The sequence below is a fragment of the Staurois parvus genome, unplaced genomic scaffold, assembly GCF_062004578.1.
Source record: "Staurois parvus isolate SC_StPar_1 unplaced genomic scaffold, SC_StPar_1.0 ptg000131l, whole genome shotgun sequence".
NCBI classification, from domain to species: domain Eukaryota; kingdom Metazoa; phylum Chordata; class Amphibia; order Anura; family Ranidae; genus Staurois; species Staurois parvus.
This window is the reverse complement of record NW_028317927.1, coordinates 7,555,039-7,582,860: the sequence shown is the minus strand read 5'-3', so window position 1 is coordinate 7,582,860 and position 27,822 is coordinate 7,555,039. Positions and strand designations below refer to the sequence as shown.

The 27,822-nt window shown below is 41.2% G+C and overlaps 1 protein-coding gene across 2 annotated transcripts in view; it reads right to left on the bottom strand.

The window, feature by feature from the left end:
• Positions 1 to 339: 339 nt before the first annotated feature.
• RNF13 (ring finger protein 13) overlaps positions 340 to 27,822 on the bottom strand; it is a 138,182-nt gene continuing 110,699 nt past the window's right edge. For both annotated transcript variants that reach the window (XM_089672587.1, XM_089672586.1), the window contains exons 9-10: positions 7,547 to 7,627; positions 340 to 1,562 (exon numbers count right to left, since the gene is read on the bottom strand). In XM_089672587.1, coding sequence (XP_089528713.1) covers positions 1,189 to 1,562; positions 7,547 to 7,627 — 455 coding nt within the window. In that variant the 3' untranslated portion in view covers positions 340 to 1,188. The remainder of the gene's footprint in view (positions 1,563 to 7,546; positions 7,628 to 27,822) is intronic.

Below are 27,822 nucleotides of genomic sequence, written 5' to 3'. Positions count from 1 at the left end.
GGCCGCTACGATTGGCCCTTTACCTCGATCTATGACCAGCTGTGTCCAAAGGACACAGCGGTCACAGGGAGCACAGGAGGTGGGTTCTGGGAGGACGTCCATGTACACCCTCACAGAACTGAATGACTGCACTGTAGCCGTTGTTCAGCTATAGTGAGATTGACAAAAAACTTAATTTCACAGCTAATAATCTGGGCACCCCAATCTATATTTTGGCACTGAATTTCTGCTCAACCCAAAGTATGCACCCAAGTGCTACTTACTGCTTGTATGGAAACATATTGGACTAGCAAGCTGTGTGTACATTTAAGTAATACAGAGAAAGATGTTCCACATATCTTATCAGGTGAGAAATCAGATTTTATTTTTAGACTTCAAGTCGTGTGATATAAAAAAAAACCTTAGCACACTTATAACAGACTTTCTATATTGATACAACAGCGTTCATATCATCATACGGTGAATACATACGGTTCATGAATTTAATAAGCTTCAGCTTATTGTGCATATGTTCCAGAGAATCGATACAAAGTCAAAAGAAAGAAAAAATATATACTTTATAAGAGGTGATCAGCTCCAACACAATACTTTTCTTCCAGGTCATGAAAACACTCACCTGCATTATAATGAGTGTTTTTCGTGCAGACATTTGTATTGGTTTCATTTGACTTATATTACTGTAAACCTGAAAGTTACCTGGACAATGGCAATTTGTTTTTCTGTGCGTCATGCACCAACATCTTCACTGGGTTACAAAGGCCACAAGTCTGCCTTCTGTAACTTAAACATACTTATTTCTGCATAATTAGGTTAAAGCCAGCATTAAAAGAACAAAGTCCAATGTGCATAGCAAGGCGTGTACAAGTACATGCTGCACCAATAAAATGTCTTTCATAAAATTTGGTGCCTGGAGCTTCAGAGATGTTAAGGTGCAGAGAGAAAACCATGCATGTATTGCAGGGTAGCGTCCACGTTTGTGACTTAAGTGTCCAAAAGTAGAACTAAAGCATCTTTCATGTAGCAGCTTTACATTTTAAATACTCTGTACATTACACAGTATATCAGCCTTGCGGCCTCAGAAGCTAGCTAGGAGGCTGAAGTCAGTCTGTTGCTACAGACTTCTTTTGGAAAAAATAAAATCTAGCATCCTAAATGATTGACAAGCACTATCAATTCTCCAGTCATGGCTCATACAGTGTTCCTCTCCTTGGACTCCTGCTCCATGTTGTGCTGCAGCTGGACCACAACACTTTGTGTATTATGTTCCTCATCGCTACTGTCACTGTCATCTGCATCATCGTCGTTGTCATCCTCTTCCTCCTCAGTGGAGGACTCCACTATGCTTTGCTGTGAGTGAGACTGGGATATGGCCCCAAATGACTGAGTACTGGCAGAAGGTGTGGGACGAAGCAATGGAGTGTTTTCTGAGACATCGTTATCCTCCTGGCTGCTGTCTGAATCAGAATCAGAGTCCCCTTGGGATGGGACAACCTTCTGTTTACACACTGGACAGGTCTTCTTTGTCTTTGTTAACCATGGGTCAACACACTTGCAGTGATAGGCTAGTAATATGAAAGAAAACATAATTACATCAAGCTTTCACATTTAAGGTATTATAAGATCAGCCAGCAGGCTTAATAATGCTCTGCAATCAGTGGATAGTATTTTACCAATGGATCATTCTAGATAGTGTTCACAAGATTACAAGTCTGAGTTATAGCTTTCACAGAAAAGATTGAACTGGTTTATATGGAACCCCACCTCCTTATTTCTAACATAATGTAATACTTAGGTATAAAGTACATGTAAGGAATCACATCATTATACAACAAGCATACATTACATAGATTCCTGCCACTGTCATTCTCATCGGTGTCGCCCAAGTGAATGCAGCCTGAAGTGTTTAAAATCGTTCCCTAGATACCTTATTTTTCAAATTCTCCAGCCACGCCACCACCCTTGAAATTTTCTTGGCCAGCATTGTATGAAACTACAGCAGTGATGTGACAGTCAGCGACTTCAAATTCCAGCAGCCTTTGCCTCCTTTACCACTAGCTTTCAATAGTGTAAGGATGACCAAACCCGAAAGGCCCTGTTCTTTAGGACCTGGGCTTCAACAGCAATGCCACTGAAGCCAGTGATTGAGAAGCAAGATGGTGGAGCAACCCTTGGGACAATAGGTCCAGATGATTCAGGAGAGCCCATGGAGAGTTTGCAAGGACTCTGAGAACGTCCAAATACTACAACCAAAATTCCCAAAAAGTTGGGGCACTGTGTAAACTCTACAAAGACAATGAAATGATTTGCATATAGAATAGAAAACATATCAAATGTTTAACCACTTGACCTGCAGAGGATTTAACCCCCTTCCTGACCAGGCTATTTGTTGTGTTACGGCGCTGCGTTACAAAATTGTTGCTTTCCTTTTTTTTTTTAATAGCGCAAAAAATAAAAATGCACAGGCTATCAAATACCACCGAAAGAAAGCTCAATTTGTGGGAAAAAAAACAATGAATATTTTTGACTCTTTGCTATTAAACATGTCCAGTAAAAAAAATTTTAAAAACAAATTTCGGCATAAATTTAGGCCAAAATGTATTCTGCTCCATGTCTTTGCTAAAAAAAAATCCAATACATGTAAATTAATTGGTTTACAAATGTCGGTATATATACAGAGATTTTTATTTTCTTTACTAGTAATGGTGGCAATCAGCAACTTATAGTGGGACTGCGGCGGGCATTCTGACACTGGGGGGGAACTGACTTGGTGTCATTGACATCCCCAGTGACACCAATACAGTGATCGGTGCTAATAAAAAGCACTGACACTGTACTAATGGCATTGGGCAGGAAGGGGTTAACATGTGGGGCGATCAAAGGGTTAACTGTATGCTGTTTTACTGTAAGCTGTGTGTGTGCCCTACACTAAGTACACTGCTTTGTATGGCTCTGCTCGGCAACCACCAAGTGCCGACGAGTAATCATCGACCGGGACCCAGTGATTGACAGCAGGAGCCGCAAATTGTGGCATGGGTGTGGTGCGCGTCCCCTACCCCGAAATGCAAAATCACGTATACACGTGATTTTGCGCATCCCTGCTGCCCTGTAGCAGCATATCTGATATAAGGCAGAGGGAAAGCTGTTAAAATAAGAAAATATGAAATTTTTAGAAAAAAAAGGTAATCTTGAAATGGATGGCAGCAACACGCTTTAAAAAAGTTGGCACGGGGAAAAAAAAAACTGCCAAAGTACAACCCCAATTCCAAAACAGTTGGAACAGAGCCATGTTCAGCACATTGAAAAATTCCCTCTTCTTTTAATAACACTCTATAAACATATGGGGACTGAGACCAGTTGCTGGAGTTTTGGGAGAAGAACGTTGTCCCATTTTAGCTGCTCTAAAACCTGGATATATCTGTCAGCATTGATGGTGCCTTTGCACCCATACCCTCAGAGGCTTTTGAACTGAACAAGCCAAACCAGGGGCAGACTGACAAGTCATGGGGCCCCTGGGCAATAGTGGATCATGGTGCTCCTGTGTCCTCGCCCACACTCAAACCACACCCAAAAAAAGCCTATGAAAGGTACCAGGGGCATCTCATGGGATCCCCTACTGGGCCAGGGCCCTTGGGTAGTGCTCGAGTTCCTAAATGGTCAGTCCGTCCCTGAGCCAAGCATTCCCTCTTCTCTTTAGTCCGGAGGATGTGGAGCTCATGCTTGCCAAAAAGAATGTCAAATTTTGATTAATCTGACCACAGAAAAGTCTTCCACTTTGCAACAGACCATTTTAAATGAGCTTTGACCCAGATATAGAGGTGGCGTTTCTGGATCATGTTCAGATATGGCTTCTTGCTTGCATGACCGAACTTTACGTTGAATTTGTGGATGCCACGATGAACTGTCTTCACGGATAGTGATTTTTGGAAGTATTCCTGAGCCCAAGCAGTGATGTCCACCACAGAACCATGCCTGTTTTTAATGCAGTGCCTTCTGGGGGTCCAAAAATCACAGGCATCCAGTATTGGGTTTCAGCCTTGTCCCTTGCACACAGATTTCTCCAGATTCTCTGAATTTTTTATTATGATATTATGTACTGTAGATGATGAATAAAGTTTTTGCAATTTTATGCTGAGGAACATTATACTGAAATTGTCTGACAATTTTTAGACACAGCTTTTAACAGATTGTCGAACATCTGTCCATCTTTACTTCTGAGACACTCTGACTCTCTAAGAGGCCCTTTTTATGCCCAGTCTTACTAATGACTGTTTGCCAATTAACCCAATTATTTGTAAAATGTTCTTCCAGCTCTTCCTTGTACGTACTACTCACCTTTCTGTTGTCCTGTCCCAGTTTCAAAGTTACTTTTTTTTTTTTTTTTTAATTAAAATGGTAAATTGTAAAAGTTTAAACATATGATATATTTTCCATTGTGAATAAAATATGGGTTTATGAAATTTGCAAATCATTGCATTCTGTATTTATGTAGATTTTTCACACTGCACCAACATTTTTGGACTTGGGGTTGTACAGTCAGGTCCATAAATATTGGGACATCGACACAATTCTAACATTTTTGGCTCTATACACCACCACAATGGGCGTTTTCCTTTTTACTGAATATTTGCAATAATTAAGCACACTGTAGCTTATGGTGGGTTGGCATTTCCTGTACTGCATATTTATTGTATGTGATGATTAACAGTGCTTAATTGCTGTTATCAGTAAACATCTATAGTCTTCTGCTAGAAAACACTGATCCTGATGCTTCTTAAGGAGTCACTGACCTGACCAAAGCATGAACATTTTAGATTTCAGGGCTCCTTATATGCACATGCGTGTTGCAGGTCGGTGATTAAGTATTAACAAAAAATAAAGAACCAGAGCATCTGGAAAACAAGTCAGCATTGGCAATTCTGGTCTTCCTGTTATGACCGATCCTCTTTAATTTGTTTTCCCCCCCTAATAAAGAACACTGGTTACATGTTCCTGGAATGTTTTTAGCCTTGCTAATGTGTTGCTATCTTTTGGCATCCTTTTGACATCACATTAGGATAATAACATTAACTACAGTCAGGTCCATAAATATTGGGACACCAACACAATTCTAACATTTTTGGCTCTATACACCACCACAATGGATTTGAAATGAAACTAACAAGATGTGCTTTAACTGCAGACTGTCAGCTTTAATTTGAGGGTATTTACATCCAAATCAGGTGAACGGTGTAGGAATTACAACAGTTTGCACATGTGCCTCCTACTTGTTAAGGGACCAAAAGTAATGGGACAGAATAATAATCATAAATCAAACTTTCACTTTTTAATACTTGGTTGCAAATCCTTTGCAGTCAATTACAGCCTGAAGTCTGGAACGCATAGACATCACCAGACGCTGGGTTTCATCCCTGGTGATGCTCTGCCAGGCCTCTACTGCAACTGTCTTCAGTTCCTGCTTGCTCTTGGGGCATTTTCCCTTCAGTTTTGTCTTCAGCAAGTGAAATGCATGCTCAATCGGATTCAGGTCAGGTGATTGACTTGGCCATTGCATAACATTCCACTTCTTTCCCTTAAAAAACTCTTTGGTTGCTTTTGCAGTATGCTTTGGGTCATTGTCCATCTGTACTGTGAAGCTGCGCCCAATGAGTTCTGAAGCACTTGGCTGAATATGAGCAGATAATATTGCCCGAAACACTTCAGAATTCATCCTGCTGCTTTTGTCAGCAGTCACATCATCAATAAATACAAGAGAACCAGTTCCATTGGCAGCCATACATGCCCACGCCATGACACTACCACCACCATGCTTCACTGATGAGGTGGTATGCTTAGGATCATGAGCAGTTCCTTTCCTTCTCCATACTCTTCTCTTCCCATCCCTCTGGTACAAGTTGATCTTGGTCTCATCTGTCCATAGGATGTTGTTCCAGAACTTTTAAGGCTTTTTTAGATGTCGTTTGGCAAACTCTAATCTGGCCTTCCTGTTTTTGAGGCTCACGAATGGTTTACATCTTGTGGTGAACCCTCTGTATTCACTCTGGTGAAGTCTTCAATTGATTGTTGACTTTGACACACATACACCTACCTCCTGGAGAGTGTTCTTGATCTGGCCAACTTTTGTGAAGGGTGTTTTCTTCAACAGGGAAAGAATTCTTCGGTCATCCACCACAGTAGTTTTCCGTGGTCTTTTGGGTCTTTTGGTGTTGCTGAGCTCACCGATGCGTTTCTTCTTTTTAAGAATGTTCCAAACAGTTGGTATGGCCACGCCTAATGTTTTTGCTATCTCTCTGATGGGTTTGTTTTTTCAGCCTAATGATGGCTTGCTTCACCGATAGTGACAGCTCTTTGGATCTCATCTTGAGAGTTGACAGCAACAGATTCCAAATGCAAATAGCACACTTGAAATGAACTCTGGACCTTTTATCTGCTCATTGTAATTTGGATAATGAGGGAATAACACACACCTGGCCATGGAACAGCTGAGAAGCCAATTGTTCCATTACTTTTGGTCCCTTGACAAGTGGGAGGCACATATGCAAACTGTTGTAATTCCTACACCGTTCACCTGATTTGGATGTAAATACCCTCAAATTAAAGCGGACAGTCTGCAGTTAAAGCACATCTTGTTCGTTTCATTTCAAATCCATTGTGGTGGTATATAGAGCCAAAATGTTAGAATTGTGTTGATGTCCCAATACTTATGGACCTGACTGTACATCCCCTGTGGAAAAGGTGAGGAAGGAACTGTAAAGAAGAAATGGATGGCTAAGATAAACTATTCCATGGAGTCATCAGAGCATCCACTGTGAAGGTTGGAGGTTCTCTGGACCTGGTGACAAACCAGTCCACTTTTTTGTGGAAGCTTGACAACAGACAGCTGTAGACAAGCCAAAGATAAAGGCAACAAAGTAGCAGTAGCACATGCTCACTACAAACCTTAGATAGTGTTGATCTCATAAACGGGCAAGCAGATATACTGACAGGTTTGCAGGAGACCTGCATGGCATTAGTGATCTGCTGAAATGCTTTATAGGCTCATGCACCAAAAAAAAAATACACATTTTTTTAACCTGCAAAAAAATGTGTATTTATTATTTTTTGTCAAAAGGTGAACTTATCCTTTAAATTCTGGATGCTCGCTTTAAACATCTGTGCTCACTGCAAATGGTAATAAATACCACAGACAAACGTTCTAGGTGGTGATGGATAAAGGGATCCACTAAAATGGATCTAGGGACATGGACCATGTGATTAGTCCAGACAGCCAGGACTGCCATGGATGCGAGATTGCCATGGATGCAGTTATGTTCTGCTTATAGGTGAATGTACTGTAAGACACTGTGTATGGCTTGCTTTTGATTTTATTTGTGGATGTGACTTCTTGCTGACATTATACGGAAGGAAAGCAGTCTCAGTACACGGATGATGATGATAGAAGTGAACTATTTTACACACTACCTTTCTATCTTTTATCTAAAGCCATTAATCAAAACATCTTTTTTTTTTCTTTCAATACTGGCAATGTGAATGTTGTTTACCCCCATACCGTGAGAGCAGGGCAATACTCGTAGCTTATCTCCTTCTTCATATTCATCCAGGCAGACAGCACATACATCATATACATCACCTGTAATACACAGAACAATAAATGTATTTAATCCATCATATATGCAGCTAACCAGCCAATAATATTCTGTTTAGTTTAAGGTTCTGTTTATTTAAAATTAAAGCCTATCTATGGTCAAAGTTTAAAATCATATATTGATTTCCACATATATTATTTCTAGCCTACTCCCATTATTCTGAACCATGTTGGAGTTTAAAAAAACTTGATTTTTGAAGAATTCCACACACTTCTGTGACACAATCACCATGCCTTGTAAATATGCACTAATGTGTCACACATTTTACAGGGCCTGCTTTCTGAAGTACAGAGGTGCTGTAAAGCGTGGCGGGAATCCAGGAAGTTGTGGAAATAGATGGCCAGCAAACAGGCAGCACATGCAACAGGAAAAAAGATTTTTCAAGAAAACTTATTGGATTGTCAGATATAACTATTGTTTGTATTGTTCTCACAATGCTGATGTTCAAAAATGACATTGTATGCTGTGACTATAGGATTTCCTTGAAGCCCCACCTCCTTTTAACATTTACATCATATTCTAGCTTGGTGGTAAGCATGTTATTGGACCATTTTGCTTTACAAGCCATACTCATCTTATTATCTTGTTTATCACAATGTTACCTAAAGTGTAACTGAAGGCAAAACTTTTTTTTTTTTTTGTTTTGGAGTGGAGAGGTTTTAGAAACGGTCAGGTTTTAATTTCTAAATTCTCATTAGGGAGATTCACCTTCTCTATTTATCCCGTTTACCATTATCACCAAGAGTGAAAACGAATGAAAATTCCAATTGTTAGGTTGTCACCAGAAGAGGAATAGAGGAAAAATCTTCCAATGCGAACACTAGTTCTGGTGACACCCTCACTTTAGCAGGATTTCCTCTCACTTCCTGTTTTGGGTATGGGACAGCCAAGTGAAAGGATATCCTCAATGGGAAACAGATGGCAAAAACACTGACAGGGTTTATAACCCTCCTTTACTCTATCCAAAATTAAGAAAAAAAGTTTTATTTTTCACTCTACTTTAATACAAATCCCATGGCTCAGAATGTACAAGGTACACCAAGTACACTGGCAAAAGAATGAGAAAACATCGACTAAACACTACTAAAATTTCCTAATGAGGTTTACCTAAGCTCACAATACCCCGATAACTATATAATGCAGGAACCTGCCCAAATGGATACAAATTGATTGGATACATTAGGTATACCTAAAGTTACCTACATTGTTAGGTTCTTTGATTATTGTACATAGCTTGAGAAAATCAAGTCAATTGTACAAAGATTTTATGATCTGATTGAAACATAAATGGTGATCCTAAAGGTGGAAAAAATTTTGCAACATTTCCAATACAAACATAGTTAACACAATATATCTCTATTTAAAATTGGACTAGTTATGCAAACCTGTACATCTCAAGAATAATACATCTATTCCAACAGTTCCTTTAAGTCCTGCATTAAGCTATATAGAAGATATGATTTTCATCTGGGAACTTTTGTCTAACACCTAAATACCAATTCACTGGGATCAGTATTCAAAAGTTACTTGCATCCATGTAGAAGATTATCTTGATATCACTCTAACAGTTAATCCTGACAGCACAATAACATCTAAAGCAGTAGTAGTCAACTGGAAAATTATAGAGGGCCTCAGATCGACACCTTCAGAGGGCCATACAGTGCCTCAACATCCCAAAAATGTTGGTCCTGCTGCATTTTTTGCAGTATATCGAATGCACACTGAAGAAGTTGGAGTACAATTGCTTCCAATACTGGTGTCAGTGAATGCAATAACCCCCAGAATTGATGTTGGTAAACGCAATAATAGCCCCCCAGTACTAGTTTCATTGGATGGAATAATAGCTGCCAACATTGATGTCAGTGAATGCAATAACCACCTGTGACGGGAGTGACTTTTGGGGGTGGGGGGACCTCTGTATCATCTCCCCAAATCATTATGTTTAACCCACCCTGTGCCTGTTTAAGGGTACAGGTTGTACATGTGAATGTCCCAGTATTGTGCATTTGTGTGTTGTCCTTTGTCTAGGCCACATGGCTGTCCATTGTCTGTTTGCCATGTGCTACCCCCCATTGTGCTGTGTCTTCCTGTCCAGCCAACTATTATGGGATGTACTGTTTGTGTATTGGTGTGGGGGTTGGTCAATGTCCTTTGCCATGTGTTTCATCCCATTGTTCTGTGTCTTGATGGGATGGGGAGGGGTGATGATGTATTTCCTGTTCTTGGTTGTTTCCCCACCCTCTGTATATATCCTGTTGTTTGTGTAAAATAAAGTAGAGTTGGCTTCCTGTTTAAGGAGAGCTGGGTGCTGTCTATTTCTTGAGGGATTTCAAGGGTGTGGTCCGTGGATGGTGTTCGGACAGGGGAAGCTGCGGTATAACGGAATATACCCAAGTGCGGTCGGGTACCGGTTCCGTTACACCACCCCTCCCCACACATTGGTGTTGGTGAACGCAATACTAGTCCCAAGCTCTAGTGTCAGTACTACTAACATTGATGGTCAGTGGCAGTGAAATTTACCTGCTCCCACATTGGTGTTGAAAAGTTTACCACCCCTGCATTGGTGGTGAGTGGCAGTAAAAGTTAACCCCCCCATGCATTGGTGGTCACAGGCTGTGAAATTTTTCAATTTAACCTCCCACCGCTCCCTGCATTGGTAGTCCATGTCAGTGAAAGTTAACCCCTCCACCTGCATTGCTTGTCAAGGCAGTGAAATAACCCCCATCCCCAGAAATGATGGGCATGCCCCAGAGCTGGTCCTGTAAACAATTCTGTTTAACTTGTTCATAAATTATAAAGAGATTAGAATAGTTAAATGTCAGTGTTCGCTGATTATACAAAGCTCAGCAGGGAAAGAACTTCACAACAGGATATATCAACTGTACAAGAGGACCTACTTAAAATAGAGGAGTGGGCAGCTATATAGCCCCAGCGCTGGTTCTGAGACCATTCTGTTTAACTTGTTCATAAATGATAGAGATTGGAAAAAAATTGTTCAGTTTCAGTATTTTCTAATGATACAGAGCTAAGCAGGGCTATAACTTCACAACAGGGTATAGCAACTATACAAGAGGATACACTTAAAATAGAGGAGTGGGCAGCTATATACCAAATGCAGTTTAATATAAAAATAAAAGAAAAAGTATATGAACCCCTTGGAATTAAAGTGGAATTCCACTCAAAAAGCAACATTTGCCAATAAATAGTATGTCAAATAACTTTAACTGTTATATTACGCATTTTCTGAATTGCAGATTATCTAGATTGGAAACAGTAGTCTAAGCTAGACCGTCAGCAATCTCCTGTTCTGTACCAACAACAGTATGCCTGTTGAGCTGAATGTGGCAACTCACAGGCACTTCCTTAGATCGTTGTCGAACTCTGTAATAAAATTAGCATAGCTCAGAGCAGCTCTGCCCCATCCCACCAGACTCCATCCTGCCCAGATCCACCAGCTTCCCCCTCAACCATCACGATCGCCTCTACCCCCACCCCTCCCAGCCATCCGCTAGGGATGTCACTTCTGCTAGTGACAAGCCTAGGAAGAGGGAGGACATGCCGAACAGACACACTGATCTACTAAAGCTCACCGCTGTGTGGTCATGCGACAGCGGGACTTTTGATAGAAGATGAGGTACAAAGAAGCTTAACCACTTGCCCTCCAGAAGATTTACCCCCCTTCATGACCAGGCCATTTTTTGCTATATGGTGCTGTGCTACTTTAATGGACATTTGCGAGGTCGTGCAACACTGTACACAAATGAAATTTCTTTTGGTGGTATTTGATCATCACTGGGTTTTTTCTGCTCTATAAATGAAAAAAGGCTGAGAATTTAATAGATTTTACTTTTTGCTATAAAATATATCCAATAAAAAGCGGGACTGCAATGGTACGGCGGACATTCTGACACTGAGTGGGAACTGACTGACAATGGGCAGGAAGAGATTAACATCTGGGGCTATCCAGGATATAACTGTGTGTTATGGAGTGTTTTTACTGTGTACTTTGTTGCGTTTTACTAGGGGATGTGCTGGTTTTCATCTCCCTACTTTACACTCACAGATCTCTCACCTGCCAGCTCCTCTGCCGATCAGAGTCCTAGCCATGAATCACCGACTGGGACCCGGTGATTGACACCTACAGGAGCCAATTACAGTGTGGGTAGGATGGCACACGCATGCCCCCTAGTCAAAAAAAGTGAAATCACGTATATCTACACATGTGATTTTGCGCACAGGGCCATTTAAAAAGTTTTAACTATGCAGAATTTCAACTGTTATGGTTAGTGAGTGTTTAGCAGTGAAGGGGAGCCTTTTCTTCTACTTTAACTAGTGTTGTGCAGTGACTTGCCATAACATGTTATTGGATCCTCATTTAAGTTACAGTAGACACATACAATGTGCTTAAGCTGATAACATACAAACAATTCAAATTTCTCGTGTCTTTATTGAATACACCTATTAAACATTCACAGTGCTGGAGGAAAAAGTAAGTTAAGCCTTGGGGTTAACTGGTCAAACCTCCTTTGGCAGGAATGACTTCAAGCAAGCACTTTTGTTAGCACTGGATCATACCTGCACAATGTTCAGGAGAAACTTTTGACCATTCCTTTTTACAGCACTGCTTCAGCTCAGACACATTTGGAGGATGTCTGGTGTGAACTGCTCTCCTGAGGTCATTTCACAGTATCTCAATGGGATTAAGGTCTGGGCTCTGACCGGGCCACTCCAAAAGGTGTACTTTATTTTTCTGAACCAGTCTGTAGTGCATTTACCTTGATGCTTAGGTTCATTGTCATGCTGCATCATCCAACTTCTAATAAACTTCAGCTGGTGGAAAGCCACCCTGACATTATCCTGTAGGAGGTAAACTTGGGAATTCAATTTCCCCTTGGTGATAGCAAGTGGTCCAGGCCCTGAGGCAGCAAAGAAAGCCCAAATCAACATGCCCCCCCCCCCACCATGCTACACCACTGGGATGTTTTGATGTTGGTAACCTATTGCACTTTTTGCGCCATAAATACTGAGTATTCTTCACAATTTAACTTTTGTTTTATCAGTCCATAAAACATTTTCCGAGGTACCTTTTCAAAGGCTTACTGTACGTATGGTATATTCATGAACAGGGAAGTTTGCCAGGTCCAGTGATGTCTTCAAGCCTTTAGCAGTTACTTTTGGGTTCTTTCCCTTATTGAGGATTCTACATTATGCCATGGGAGTCATCATGGATAGACACTCACTTCTAGGAAGAGTAGCCACAATACTAAACGGTCTTATTTTATAGACAATTGGCCTAACTGTTGACTGATGGATGCCTGAACACTTTGAGATTGCTTTGTATCCCTTTCCAGCCTTATGCTGATCAACTACTCATGATTCTATGTCTTCAGAGAGTTCTTTTTTGTGAGGCATGGTTCACATCAGCTGGTACTTCTTATGAACAGCAATCTGAGGGTATTTTATCAAAAGTAGCTATAAACCACATCTCCAAACGTATTCCATTAACTGGACTCTAGGTGTGCAAACTTTTACTACTTCAATGAAAGCTAATTGAAGGCAAAAGGGTTCCCTTTTTTTTCCTTCACCACTGTGAATGTTTAAATGAGTGTAATCTATATACAGTGAAGGAAATAAGTATTTGATCCCCTGCTGATTTTGAATGTTTGCCCACTCACAAAGAAATGATCAGTCTAAAAATCAAATGGTAGGTGTATTGTAACACTAAGAGACAGAATAGCAACAAAAAATTCAAAAGAAATGCATGTCTAACAAACTATGCACTGATTTGCTCATGAGGGAAATAAGTATTTGATCCCCTTCATAAAACATGACTTAGTACTTGGTGGCAAATCCCTTGTTGGCAATCACACAGGTCAGACGTTTCCTGTAGTTGGCCACCAGGTTTGCACACATCTCAGGAGGGATTTTGGCCCACTCCTCTTGGCAGATCCTCTCCAAGTCTTTAAGGTTTGGTGGCTGACGTTTGGCAACTTGAACTTTCAGCTCCCTCCACAGATTTTCAATCAGATTAAGGTCTGGAGACTGGCTAGGCCACTCCAGGACCTTAATGTGCTTCTTCTTGAGCCACTCCTTTGTTGCCTTGGCCGTGTGTTTTGGGTAATTGTCATGCTGGAACACCCATTCATGACCCATTTTCAATGCCCTGGCTAAGGGAAGAAGGTTCTCACCCAAGATTTGACGGTACATTGCCCGTCCATTGTCCCTTTGATGTGGTGCAGTTGTCCTGTCCCCTTAGCAAAAAAACACCCCCAAAGCAGAATGTTTCCACGACCATATTTGACAGTTGGGATAGTGTTCTTGGGGTCATAGGCATCATTCCTCCTCCTCCAAACACGGCGAGATGATGCCAAAGAGCTCGATTTTGGTCTCATCTGACTACAACACTTTCAACCAGTCCTACTCTGCATCATTCAGATGTTCAGTGGCAAACTTCAGACAGGTCTGGACATGTGCTTTCTTGAGCAGAGGCACCTTGCGGGCACTGCATGATTTCAATCTCTGTCGGCATACTGTGTTACCAATTGTTTTCTTGGTGACTGTGGTCCCAGCTGCCTGGAGATCATTGACAAGATCCACACATGTAGTTCTGGGATGATTCCTCACTGTTCTCATGATCATTGACACTCCACGAGGTGAGATCTTGCATGGTGCACCAGACCCAGGGAGACTGACAGCTGTTTTGTCTTTCTTCCATTTGCGAATGATTGCACCAACTGTTGTCACCTTCTCACCAAGCTGCTTGCCGATAGTTTGGTAGCCCAGTCCAGCCTTGTGTAGATCTACAATCTTGTCCCTGACATCCTTGGACAGCTCTTTGGTCTTTGCCATGGTGAAGAGTTTGGAATCTGTTTGATTGCTCCTGTGGACAGGTGTCTTTTATACAGGTAACACAATGAGATTAGCAGCATACCCTTTAAGAGACTGCTTCTAATCTCAGCTTGTTACCTGAATGAAAGACACCTGGTAGCCAGAAATCCTGCTGATTGATAGGGGATCAAATACTTATTTCCCTCATGAACATGCAAATCAGTGCATAATTTGTTAGATATGCATTTCTTTTGAATTTTTGTTGCTATTCTTTCTCTCACTGTTACAATACACCTACCATTCGATTTTTAGATGGATCATTTTTGTGAGTGGGCAAACATTCAAAATCAGCAGGGGATCAAATACTTCTTTCCTTCACTGTAGACACAAGAAATAAGAATTGTTTGTGTGTTATCAGCTTAAGCACATAGTGTTTGTATATTGTGACCTAGATGAGGATCATATAACATTATATGGCAAATTACCACAGAAAACCAGTTAATACCAACTCTAAAGTAAGGCAATTGAGAGCTAAGATATGCATGCAAGTTGGGGAAAACCTCTGGGGAAATCGAGGATGGGAAAGGATCGGGTGGTCCTAGCAGATGACAAACTCAGCAATAACAAAAAATGCCAAGCTGTGGATAGCAAGGCCAGCAGAATAACATACATTAAAGGGGAAGTAAACCCACTTTTGCATCTTTTACCTACAGGTAAGCTTATAAAGTTTACCTGTAGGTAAAATTAATATCTCCTAAACGTGTACCATTTAGGAGATATTCGCTCTTTTTGACAGCTGGCACATGCGCTCTGAAGGAATGGCATACCCATACTGTTCTTTTCAGAGCACTGTGCCGTGTCCCGAGACTCCTGCACCCATGCCCAAGAGTGACGTAATCGCAGCTCGGTCAGTCAGACGGCCGGAGCTCATTAACCCGGAAAGTAGACTGGGTGAAGATGGAAGCCTCTGCATTGGGGACAGTGCACTGTTGGAGGGCTTCATTTTAAAGGTAGGTCCTGTATAATGTGCTAGTATGCAATGCATACTAGCACATTATGACATTACCTTGCAGGGGATTTTTAAAAACATTTTTCCCTCAAGCTCCAGTTTTTCTCAAGTTTACTACCGCTTTAAAGGGGTATTTACTTTAAGAAATAAAACTAGAATTCTACCACTTTATAAAACTCTGGTTCTGCCACATCTTGAGTATAGGTCTAGTTTTGGTCACTAATCCTCAGGAAGGATGTCCTTGAACTGGAGAGAGTCCAGAAAAGACAACACGGATAATAAGGGGGCTGGAGGATCTCAGTTATATCCACTGCCAAGAAACAGGAAGAAGAGTCTGCCACACACCAGAGGATTGATGAATATAGTGTATATTTATTGATCCATAGGACACACAAAACACCAGGACATGAATACAGGACCTGTCTTGTTTTACTCGCTTGTATCCACTTCCATACCAAACCTTTTCTGGCAAATTTTGTAAAAATCAGTATTTTTACTAGAAAATTACTTTGAGCCCCCAAACATTATAATTTGTTAAACCAGAGGCCGTAGAGAATAAATTGATGGGTTTTGCCTTTTTTTTTTTTTTTTTTACTTCACACGGTATTTGTGCAGTAGTTTTTAAAACAAATTTTTTTTGGGGGAAAAAAATACACTTTTTTGAATTTTAATGCAAAATAACACAATATATAACCCAGCTTTTTGTAAAATATAAAAGATGATGTTACGCTGAGCAAATAGATACCAAAAATGTCATGCTTCAAAATTGCACACGCAAAAGTGACAAGCGACGTACATTTTATTATCCATAGGTGACGCTTTAAAAGTCTTTTCAGATTACCACTTTAGATTTACAAGATATGAAAGCATAGAGCAAAGACACAACAAATTATTCTATCTAGGATAGAAATTCAGTTTAAAGGCTAGATTCACCTTTTGCATTATGTTACATTACCTACGTATTTAGAGTGTAAATGTGACATGGTGAAAATGCTTCCCCCTCCCACTCTCAAACCACCTTGCCCTGTGACAGCAGGCAGGATTGTTCTCCCCCACAGCTACTGTCACATTTACAATAGGCTCAACTGTGCTGGGCTTCACTCGCACAACTGCCTCATTTGTTCATAAGAGTTCTACAGATAAACTCCAAAGTCCCATCTGCTGCCACAGCAGATGGACTTGTAGTTGTCAACTTACTACGAATGGAGGTTTCAGCGCTCTCGTAGTCCAATGAATCTTCCTCCAGCTCTCCAACTGAAAGTTCTTACAGAGGTACGGGCAGAGAACTGGAAGAAGTGTTTGCAGGAGCTGGACATTGTACCCAGTGCCAGGACAAGGTCATCCAGCACCCAGGGCAAAGATGCCAAACTGAGCCCACATCCTATTCATGACATACAAGCTTTGGGGATCCTACACTCAGCAGTCACTCGTTTTGCAAAATCATTGCCACTGTCACTACTCCTGTCAGCCTTGCAACAGTAGGAAGGCGCCCCTATCCTTACAGAAAACCATTGCGTCCAGGGCAGCCACTCCCTCCTGCCCACCCCTTGTCCCAGCCCTAATTGCACCTTCAATACATTGTTTGCAAGTACAATGCTTTGCAGAGTCATGTACAAAATCACGAGTAATAAATGCACATTTTTCCTGCAAAAACCTGCACATTTATTAATTTTTTTTCAAAAGTGAACCTAGTCTTTAATGTTAACATCCTTCCCAAGACAACAAATATTTTACAAAATTGCTAGTAGGCTATTTTTAGAGATGTGCCAAAATATAGAGACGGTTTGTTTAGTGCAGAGTTCCTCATCTGTCAGGCACCAAATCCCTGTACAGCCCCTCCTCTATACTACCAGCAAACAAAAGCAAAGGAATTTCACATCAAAAATCAATCAAAAAAAACCTTACACATGGCCAGTGTCATGAAGGATAAATATAGGTTATGGCTTAGGATGAGTCTGTCTTTGTTACATACTTTCTTCCTGATTCATTACAGATGGTGCAGTTGAATTCTTACAGCATCTAAATATTTACACATTGGAGAACTGCTCCCCATTGTGGAGCGAAAAGCCTTCCTTTACCGTACAAGGAAATATGGCAGCTGGCTGGCTGCACAGAACTTATTTCTTCACACCGTACAGGGGCCACAGTCAGGATAATTATATATACAGTGCATTCATAAAGTATTCAGACCCCCTTCACTTTTTTCAATTTTGTTATGTTTCAGCCTGATACTACAGCTGTCTAAATGCATTTCTCTCTCATTAATCTAGACTTTTAGAAATGCTTGCAAATTTATGAAACACTGAAATACCACAACAGGTTTTCAGACCCTTTGCAACAACACTTGAAATTTATCTCAGATGCCTCCCGTTTCTCTTGATTGTTGCCGAGATGTGTCTACTCCTTGATTGGTAACCACCAGTGGAAAATTTAATTGATTGGACATGATCTGGAAAGGTACACACCTCTCTATAAAAGGCCTCATAGCGGACAATGCATATTGTATCAGAACAAAAGCCATGAGGTCAAAGGAACTGCCTGCAGAGCTTAGACACAATTATTGCAAGGCACAGATCTGGGGAAGGCTACAAAAAAAAATTCTGCTGCACTGAAGGTTCCGCAAAGCACAGCGGCCTTCATAATTCTCAAACGGAAGAAATTTGGCACAACTAGGACTCTTCCAAAAGCTGGCTGCATGGCCAAACTGAGCAACTGGGGGAAAAGATCCTTCGTAAGAGATGACCAACAACCCGATGATCACTTTGACTGAGCTCCAGAGATCCTGTGTGGAGTTGGAACAAAGTTCCAGAAGGACAACCATCACTGCAGCCCTCTATCAATCTGGCAGAGTGGCTAGACGGAAGCCTCTCCTCAGTACAAAAAACTCATGAAAGCCCAACTGGAATTTGCAAAAAAAGGTTTAGCAAACTCCAAGCAGGCTTTCTTGTGAGATCTTTTAGAGATAGGTGTGTGCCTTTCTTAATCATGTACAATCAATTTAATTTACCACAGGTGGACTCCTATAAAGGGTGTAGAAACATCTCAGCAATGATGAAGAGAAACCAGAAGCACCTGAACTGAATTTCTTTTTTTTTTTGTTTACAAACTTTTTTATTGAAAAGGCAGAATACAAAGAATGTGCCTTATAAAATGTAGCACAATGAACAATAAAAAAGGAACAAACAGGTTTTTTCCAATGACAGAAAGACCATCACAAAATAAAAATCAAGTACATGAATGAATCATATAACAAAGCTGGCATATTAATGGCACTTCTCACAAAAATCGAAGACAGATCTGGTTTAGATAGGCATTCAATCTAACAGCAGATATCGATGTATCTTCCAACCATTCCATTTTTTGTTAAATAAATGCATCCTAATAAAGAGTAATGGATAAGTCCCATGAGCATGAACAAATCAATTCTCCGTAAAACAGAAGCTAATGGGACTACAGGTGATTTCCAATACAGGGCTATAGCCCATAGGGTGGAAACACAGATGGTGTGAATCAGCCTCATCAAACTGGCAGGGACCCCTGGAATGGATGAACCCAATAAACAAATTTGTGGCGATAAAACAACCGGAGAGCCAACCAAAGCAGAGGCGACCTCTGATATCCCATGCTATGTCAGGGAAAGACCAGGACAGGCCCAAAACATGTACATGAGAGTTCCAGCAAGGCCGCAACCCCTAAAACAGAGGTGCGAAACTCTTGGGAACATAACATGTAGTCTAGAAGGAGTATAGTACCAAGGGGTAAGAACCTTAAGGGCTGTCTCTCGGACCAAAAGGAATCTAGAACCCCTGCGTATGTTATCCAACATGGAGTCCCAATCATCATCTGAAAATTTGACATTACAGCATCCAAGAAAAGGCAATATAGGTCTGAAATAAGGCCTTTAACTCTAGGAGAGTCACAGAAGATACGTTCAAAATAGGTCATTGGTAGAGTCGGTGTCAGACCAAAATGGGAACTAAAAAAGTGACATATTTCTAGGTAACGATAATGTTTGCGAAGTGCGGCATCAAAGAGGGTACGCAACAGGTCAAAAGAGATAAAATGACCCTCCTCTTTGAAAGTCTGTCAGTCTAATCAGGGCTCGATCATACCACCACTGATATGCCAGTGGAGATGAGAAGGCCGTGCTGAGCTGAATTTCAAGTGTTACGAATGCGACATTTCAGTTTTTCCTTTTTCATAAATTTGCAAATATTTATACAATATGCAGTATGTGTGTGTATATATATATATATATATATATATATATATATATATATATATACACATATACACACACACACACACACATACATACATATATATACACACACTTTGGTAGGAAAAGGGGCTGTTTTGGTACAAAAAAGGAGAAAAAAGGCGACTGATCAAAGTTATGGCTGATTGTTATTTGTATATACACTATATTGCCAAACGTATAGGGACACCTGCCTTTACACGCTCATGAACTTTAACTTTTTTACTGATGTCAGACGAGGCCTGACTTGTAGTATCCATCTGTCTCCGCTCTAATTCATTCTAAAGGTGTTCTGTCAAGTTGAGGTCAGGATTCTGTGCAGGCCATTCAAGTTGCTACACCCCAAACTCACTCATTCATGTCTTTACGGACCTTGCTTTGTGCACTAGTCTGCACTAATGTTGGAACAGTAAGAGGCCATCCCCAAACAGTTCCCACAAAGTTGGGAGCATGAAATTGTCCAAAACGTCTCGGTATACCTCATGCCTTAAGAGTTCCCTTCACTGGAACTAAGGGGCCAGGCCCAACCCCTGGAAAAAAAAACAACCCAACAACATAATTCCCCCTCTGCCAAGCTTTACCCTTGGCACAATGCAGTCAGGCAAGTACTGTTCTCCTGGACAAAATCCAGACATGTCCATTGGATTGCCAGACAGAGAAGTGTGATTTGTCACTTCAGAGAACACGTCTCCAATCCTCTAGAGTCCACTTTACACCACTGCATGCAACGCTTTGCATTGCACTTGGTGTAAGGCTTGGTTGTAGCTGCTCGGCCATGGAAGCCTATTTCATGAAGCTCTCTACACACTGTTGTGCTAATCTGAATGCCACATGAAGTTTGGAGGTCCTTAGCTATTGACTTTCCAGACAGTCGGTGACTCCTGCACACTGTGCACTTCAACGTGCTCTGACATTTTAGCTAACACTTCGTGGCCGAGTTGCTGTTGTTCCCAGTTGCTTCCACTTTGTTATAATACCATCAACAGTTGGCCGTGGAATATTTAGTAGCAAGGAAATTTCACAGATAGACCTATTGCACAGGTGGCAACCTATCACGGTACCATGCTTGAATTCACTGAGCTCCTGAGAGTTACCCATTCTTTCACAAATGTTTGTAGAAACAGTCTGCATGCCTAGGTGCTTGATTTTATACACCTGTGGCCATGGAGGTGATTGGAAAACCTGAATCAAATGATTTGGAGGGGTGTCCCAATACTTTTGCCAATATATTGCGTGTATACAGTGAAGGAATAAGTATTTGATCCCCTGCTGATTTTGAATGTTTGCCCACTCACAAAAAAATGATCAGTATAAAAATCGAATGGTAGGTGTATTGTAAAATCGAGAGACAGAATAGCAACAAAAATTTCAAAAGAAATGCATGTCTAACAAATTATGCACTAATTTGCATGTTCATGAGGCAAATAAGTATTTGATCCCCTATCATTCAGCAGGATTTCTGGCTACCAGGTGTCTTTCATACAGGTAACAAACTGAGATTAGAAACAGTCTCTTAAAGGGAGTGCTGCTAATCTCATTTTGTTGCCTGTATAAAAGACACCTGTGCACAGGAACAATCAAACAATCAGATTCCAAACTCTCCACCATGGCAGAGACCAAAGAGCTGTCCAAGGATGTCAGGGACAAGATTGTAGACTTACACAAGGCTGGACTGGGCTACCAAACTATCGCCAAGCAGCATGGTGAGAAGGTGACAACAGTTGGTGCATTCATTCGCAAATGGGAGAAAGACAAAACAGCTGTCAGTCTCCCTGGGTCTGGTGCACCATGCAAGATCTCACCTCATGGAGTGTCAGTGATCATGAGAACAATGAGGAATCATCCCAGAACACCATGAGTATCTTGTCAATGATCTCCAGGCAGCTGGGACCACAGTCACCAAGAAAACAATTGGTAACACACTACACCGACAAGGACTGAAATCCTGCAGTGCCTGCAAGGTCCCTCTGCTCAAGAAAGCACATGTCCAGGCCCGTCTGAAGTTTACCACTTAACATCTGAATGATGCAGGAGGACTGGTTGAAAGTGTTGTGGTCAGATGAGACCAAAATTGAGCTCTTAGGTATCAACTCAACTCGCCGTGTTTGGAGGAGGAGGAATGCTGCCTATGACCCAAAGAACACCATCCCAACTGTCAAAAATGGTGGTGGAAACATTCTGCTTTGGGGATGTTTTTCTGCTAAGGGGACAGAACAACTGCACCAAATCAAAGGGATGATGGACGGGGCAATATACCATCAAATCTTGGGTGAGAACCTTCTTCCCTCAGCCAGGGCATTGAAAATGGGTCGTGGATGGGTGTTCCATCATGACAATGACCCAAAACACACGTCTAAAGCAACAAAGGAGTGGCTCAAGAAGAAGCACAGTAAGGCCCTGGAGTGGCCTAGCCAGTCTCCAGACCTTAATCCAATTGAAAATCTGTGGAGGGAGCTGAAAGTTCGAGTTTCCAAACGTCAGCCACCAAACCTTAAAGAGTTGGAGAGGATCTGCCAAGAGGAGCGGGCCAAAATCCCTCCTGAGATGTGTGCAAACCTGGTGGCCATCTACAGGAAATGTCTGACCTCTGTGATTGCCAACAAGGGATTTGCCACCAAGTACTAAGTCATGTTTTGTGAAGGGGATCAAATACTTATTTTCCTCATGAACATGCAAATCAGTGCATAGTTTGTTAGACATGCATTTCTTTTGAATTTTTTGTTGCTATTCTGTCTCTTAGTGTTACAATACACCTACCATTTGATTTTTAGACTGATCATTTCTTTGTGAGTGGGCAAACATTCAAAATCAGCAGGGGATCAAATACTTATTTCCTTCACTGTATATAGATTACACTCATTTAAACATTCACTGTGGTGAAGGAAAAAAAAAGGGAACCCTTTTGCCTTCAATTAGCTTTCATTGAAGTAGTAAAAGTTTGCACACCTAGAGTCCAGTTAATGGAATACGTTTGGAGATGTGGTTTATAGCTACTTTTGATAAAATACCCTCAGAGATTGCTGTTCATAAGAAATACCAGCTGATGTGAACCATGCCTCACAAAAAAGAACTCTCTGAAGACATAGAATCATGAGTAGTTGATCAGCATAAGGCTGGAAAGGGATACAAAGCAATCTCAAAGTGTTCAGGCATCCATCAGTCAACAGTTAGGCCAATTGTCTGACCTCTGTGATTGCCAACAAGGGATTTGCCACCAAGTACTAAGTCATGTTTTGTGAAGGGGATTAAATACTTATTTCCCTCATGAACATGAAATCAGTGCATAATTTGTTAGACATGCATTTCTTTTGAATTTTTTGTTGCTATTCTGTCTCTCAGTGTTACAATACACCTACCATTCGATTTTTAGACATTTGTTTGTGAGGGGGCAAACATTCAAAATCAGCAGGGGATCAAATACTTATTTCCTTCATTTTATTATATAATTTTTTTTTTTTTTGTGGATTTTTTTAACCCCTGTATGTATTGTTTTGCCCTGTTTGGATGTATCGGTTGGTGTGGGCAAGCATTTAAAATCAGCAGGGGATCAAATACCTATCTCCTTCACTGTGTGTATGTGTGTGTATATATATATATATATATATATATATATATATATATATATATATATATATATATATATATATACACACACACACACACACACACACACACACACACACACACACACACACATATATTATCTCACAGAAGTGAGTGCACCCCTCACATTTTTGTAAATATTTTATTATATCTTTTCTTGTGACAACACTGAAGAACTGACATTTTGCTACAATGTAAAGTACTGAGTGTACAGCTTGTATAACAGTGTAAATTTTCTGTCCCTGGAAGAGGGGTGAAACACATTGACATAGTTTCCGGTTCTAGCGAAGGCTCTGCGACGTCACATCCAGTGAGTCGAGCGCACGCTATCCGCAGCGTCCCAGAGCCATCTTTGTTGGTCTTTCACCTACTGATGTGGGAGCACACACTTGCCAGTCTGAATATTCACTGATGTGGGAACTGCACAGTTTCCATCATTTAAGGCTTCTTTTTATTTTGTGAAATGTGAGTGCAATAATGCTTCGGTTTTAATTTAAAGAGTACTACAGTATTACACAATTAGTGTCCCCATTGTCTTTTTGCATCTCATCTGTCCTCTTGGTGGTCGTTGGAGATTGTCAAACAAGCATTTCTGCTATGATCTGGTTCATTCCGAGGAACACGCTTCACCAATAATAGCTCATTTGACTCTTAAGCCATACAAGCTAAGAGTCCATCATATCTGGTGAGTGTAGATTGTACCGGAAGGTGATCATGGATGGTGTGGGGATATTATTTAAGGAACACATTTGGTTTTTTTGCACAGTTTCTTTGACTGGAACACTATCATCGTTTATTTGGGACAGTGGATTTTTTTATTATCTCATCACTGTTGATATAATCACTATTGTTTGTTTAATTTTTACGCTGTAATATTTTTACAGTATTCCAACATAACGACCCCAAACACACCTCCAAGATGACCACTGCCTTCCTAGAGAAGCTGAGGGTAAAGGTAATGGACTGGAAAAGCATGTGTCCAGACCTAAACCCTATTGCACATCTGTGGGGCATCCTCAAATGGAAGGTGGAGGAGCGCAAGGTCTCTAACATCCACCAGCTCCATGATGTCGTCATGGAGGAGTGGAAGAGGAATCCAGTGGCAACCTGTGAAGCTCTGGTGAACTCCATACCCAAGAGGGTTAAGGCAGTGCTGGAAAATAATGGTGGCCACACAAAATATTGACACTTTGGGCCCAATTTGGACATTTTCACTTAGGGGTGTACGCACTTTTGTTGCCAGCGGTTTAGACATTAATAGCGGTGTATTGAGTTATTTTGAGGGGACAGCAAATTTACACTGTTATACCAGCTGTACAATCACTACTTTACATTTTAGCAAAGTGCCATTTCTTCTGTGTTGTCACATGAAAAGATATAATAAAATATTTACAAAAATGTGAGGGGTCACTTTTAGCCATCTTCTGAGAAGCAGAAGTAAGCCAAAATGTCTGAGTGGAAGAGATGCAATATCAGATTCACTTCAAGGTGAAAACAGACAGTGGCTTTCAGCACTGGGAAAACCAGTAAGCTGTGGGAGGTTGGAGTGTTGTGAATTTGAATGCAGAAGTGTCAGAAATATGTAGACGATCAGAATCAATAGCAATTATATTTTACAAGCTTACTAGCATATATCTTAATGCAACAACAAAAATCTTGATGCTATATAAAGAGGTTGGCACTGCAGGCCTCTTGTGGCTTGTTTTTCAATGTCAAGTACTAAAAACATGAATGAGACACTTAACAGACTATAGCAGAATCTCCCTGCCTTCATAAGAAGCAATACTTAAAGCTTGCAGACAAAACAGCAGCTCAAGTTCATCTTAGACTGGGCCTTAAACATAATGCAGCAAATTTTGCTCAATAGGAAAGAAAAACAAACAAAAACCGCCAAGTTGCACATTTAAACTACCGGTAGTTAAAAATGTAAAGTGCACCTAAAATATACAAAAAAAACCCCACAGTGTAAATTAAGAGAGAAGGGCAGGTAGATACTGTACTTGTTTCATTCAATGATAAAGGTTTACTGTATTTTAGAAAGACTATTTTAAAAGTACAACTAAAACCATTTTTCTGGATAGAGTAAGTAAGGCTTAAAACCACTAAGTTTTTTTCCTCCACCTGTGTCTCAAAGATTTCCTTTCACTTCCTGTCCTGAACACTCAAGTGTAAATCATTCAAATGTGATGGGAACATTCTGTCCAGCAAAGCAAGTAAGATACTTTCTTTTTTAGAATTATATCTTTATTACATTTTTGTTATACAAGTCCATATTAAACCAGTAACATACAGTATAAAAATCCATATTTAATTTCCATCCCCCTCACCATGTTTACCCTACCATTATCCTTTCCCTCTCTACCCGGAATAAATTCCACTTGGTCTAAGTGTATCCAGGCAGACATCAACTCTTTCATCCTGGTAGCTAGTACCTGTGCATATAATTTTGTATCAGTATTCAGCAAAAATATGGGTCTATAGTTGAGACACTGAAACCAATCTTTCCCTTCCTTGGGTATTACGGTTATATATGCCTGTAACAATTCCCCCCTCATCTTTGTCTCATCTCCTAGTGTGTTCATATATGAACATAGTTTAGGGACTATATTTTCTTTAAACATCTTATAGTATCTTACAGTAAACCCATCAGGTCTGGGACTCCTTCCTACAGCTGTACTTTTTCTTGTTCAAACAATTTTATTAACAATAAATCAGAGTGGGACAAACAAAGAGACATTGCTAATGTACATTGGACATTGAAATGGCAATAGAACATGAAGAAAAAAACAAAACAAAATGAAAGAGTCATAGTACAGTTGTCTATGCATTACTAGCGGAAACAGGTAGGTAGTAGTTGACAACAACAAGAGACATTGTTCCAGCCAATCAAAATGATGTCTCCCAAATGCGTTGAAGAAATAGGGGGAAGTTTAAAGGGGGGTCAGACAGGGGTGGGGGGGGGGGGGGGTGGGGGGAAGAGGAACAGCAACAATTGACTCCATGAGCGTTCAACATGTGTACAATAACTCCTACATATTGTGTACAAAGGGCCAATGACAGTATCTGTAGCGCATAATACACAAATCAGGGGAGAAGAAGTGATTCGTCAAAATTAGGCGGGAGGAAGCACTCTACCCAGGGGCTCCATATGCGCAAGAATTTAGGAATCATGTCGAGAATTGTGGCTTCCACCTTTGCATGTATCATGGCTTGCGTTACTCTGGTTTTGACGGCCGCAACACTTAGGGTGGGGGATTTCCAGGATTTCGCTATAACCTGTTTAGCCGCAGTCGTAACTTGCAGGATGAGCTTAAATTGTGAATTGGAGATGCCAGGGGGGCAATGGTTGAGTAGGGCGGTCATTGGGTCGGATTGTAGGGTAGTAGTGCTAAGTGTAGATAACATGGCGAAAATTTCATCCCAAAAGATTCGGGCTATTAGGCAGTCCCACCATATATGGTAATGTGTTCCTATGTCTGTACAGCCTCTAAAACAGTTGGGTGAGTAATTAGGGGTAAATTTTGCGATTCTCGCCGGGACCAAGTACCAGCGGGTTAAGACTTTATAATTCGTTTCCAATGCTATGATGTTCTGTGAGGATGATTTTGTGTTGGCCCAAATATGGTCCCATTCAGACGGATCAAATTCCTTACCTAGATCTACTTCCCACTTGTGGGTATATAGAGGGGGGGACTACAGCTGTACTTTTTAATGCTAAGTTGACTAGGGGAGGGGCGCTCCACAGCGGCATGCGATAGGAGCTCTCATGCCTGCCGAGTGAATGACTCACATCCGAGCCCCCCTGCCTTCCTGAGTTGCTGTCGAGAAGTCTGCCTGCTACGGGCAAGCATGAAGTGGATGAGCGGAGCAGAGAGACTTGCAGTGCCCGTCGGTCACTAGGGGAAGGGAGACCGGGCAGAGAAGTGGAGGAGCCACATGATCGGTCAGGTGACCAGGAGGAGAACCTGGGAGCCGAGAGCCTGGAACGGAACGCCAGTGAGAGCAGCACGGATCCGCTTTGTCCCATCCCTAAACGGGCCATTGGCTTGGACCCTGAGCAGAGTGTCAGACCACCTATCGGGAAAGCAGGGCCTGAGTGGTGATAACGGCAGTAAGTGGCGCGGGGGGAGCATGAGACGGATTTGGTCACAGGACAGAGACCCGAGGAGGAGACTGATGGCACCGTGAGCCCCCTCACACAAAGGATAATCCAGTAATCGACAAATAGCCAGGAGGCTTTAAATCCCCAAAACTGAACAATTTTATACCTGTATGTTACAGTGGAGGCTGGAAGCACTGAGAACATAACATTAGTGTTTGAGGGCACCAGAAGAAGTGGATGAGACAGTGAAACCCCCCCATACACGGAGTATTCTGAAGAGTCGAGCCATTAAGGGAGGGGGAGCGAAAACTCCTCAGGTGAATTTAAATACAAGTACGATTAAAAAGTACATGGTCTTACAGGAGAAAAGCCCAGAAGA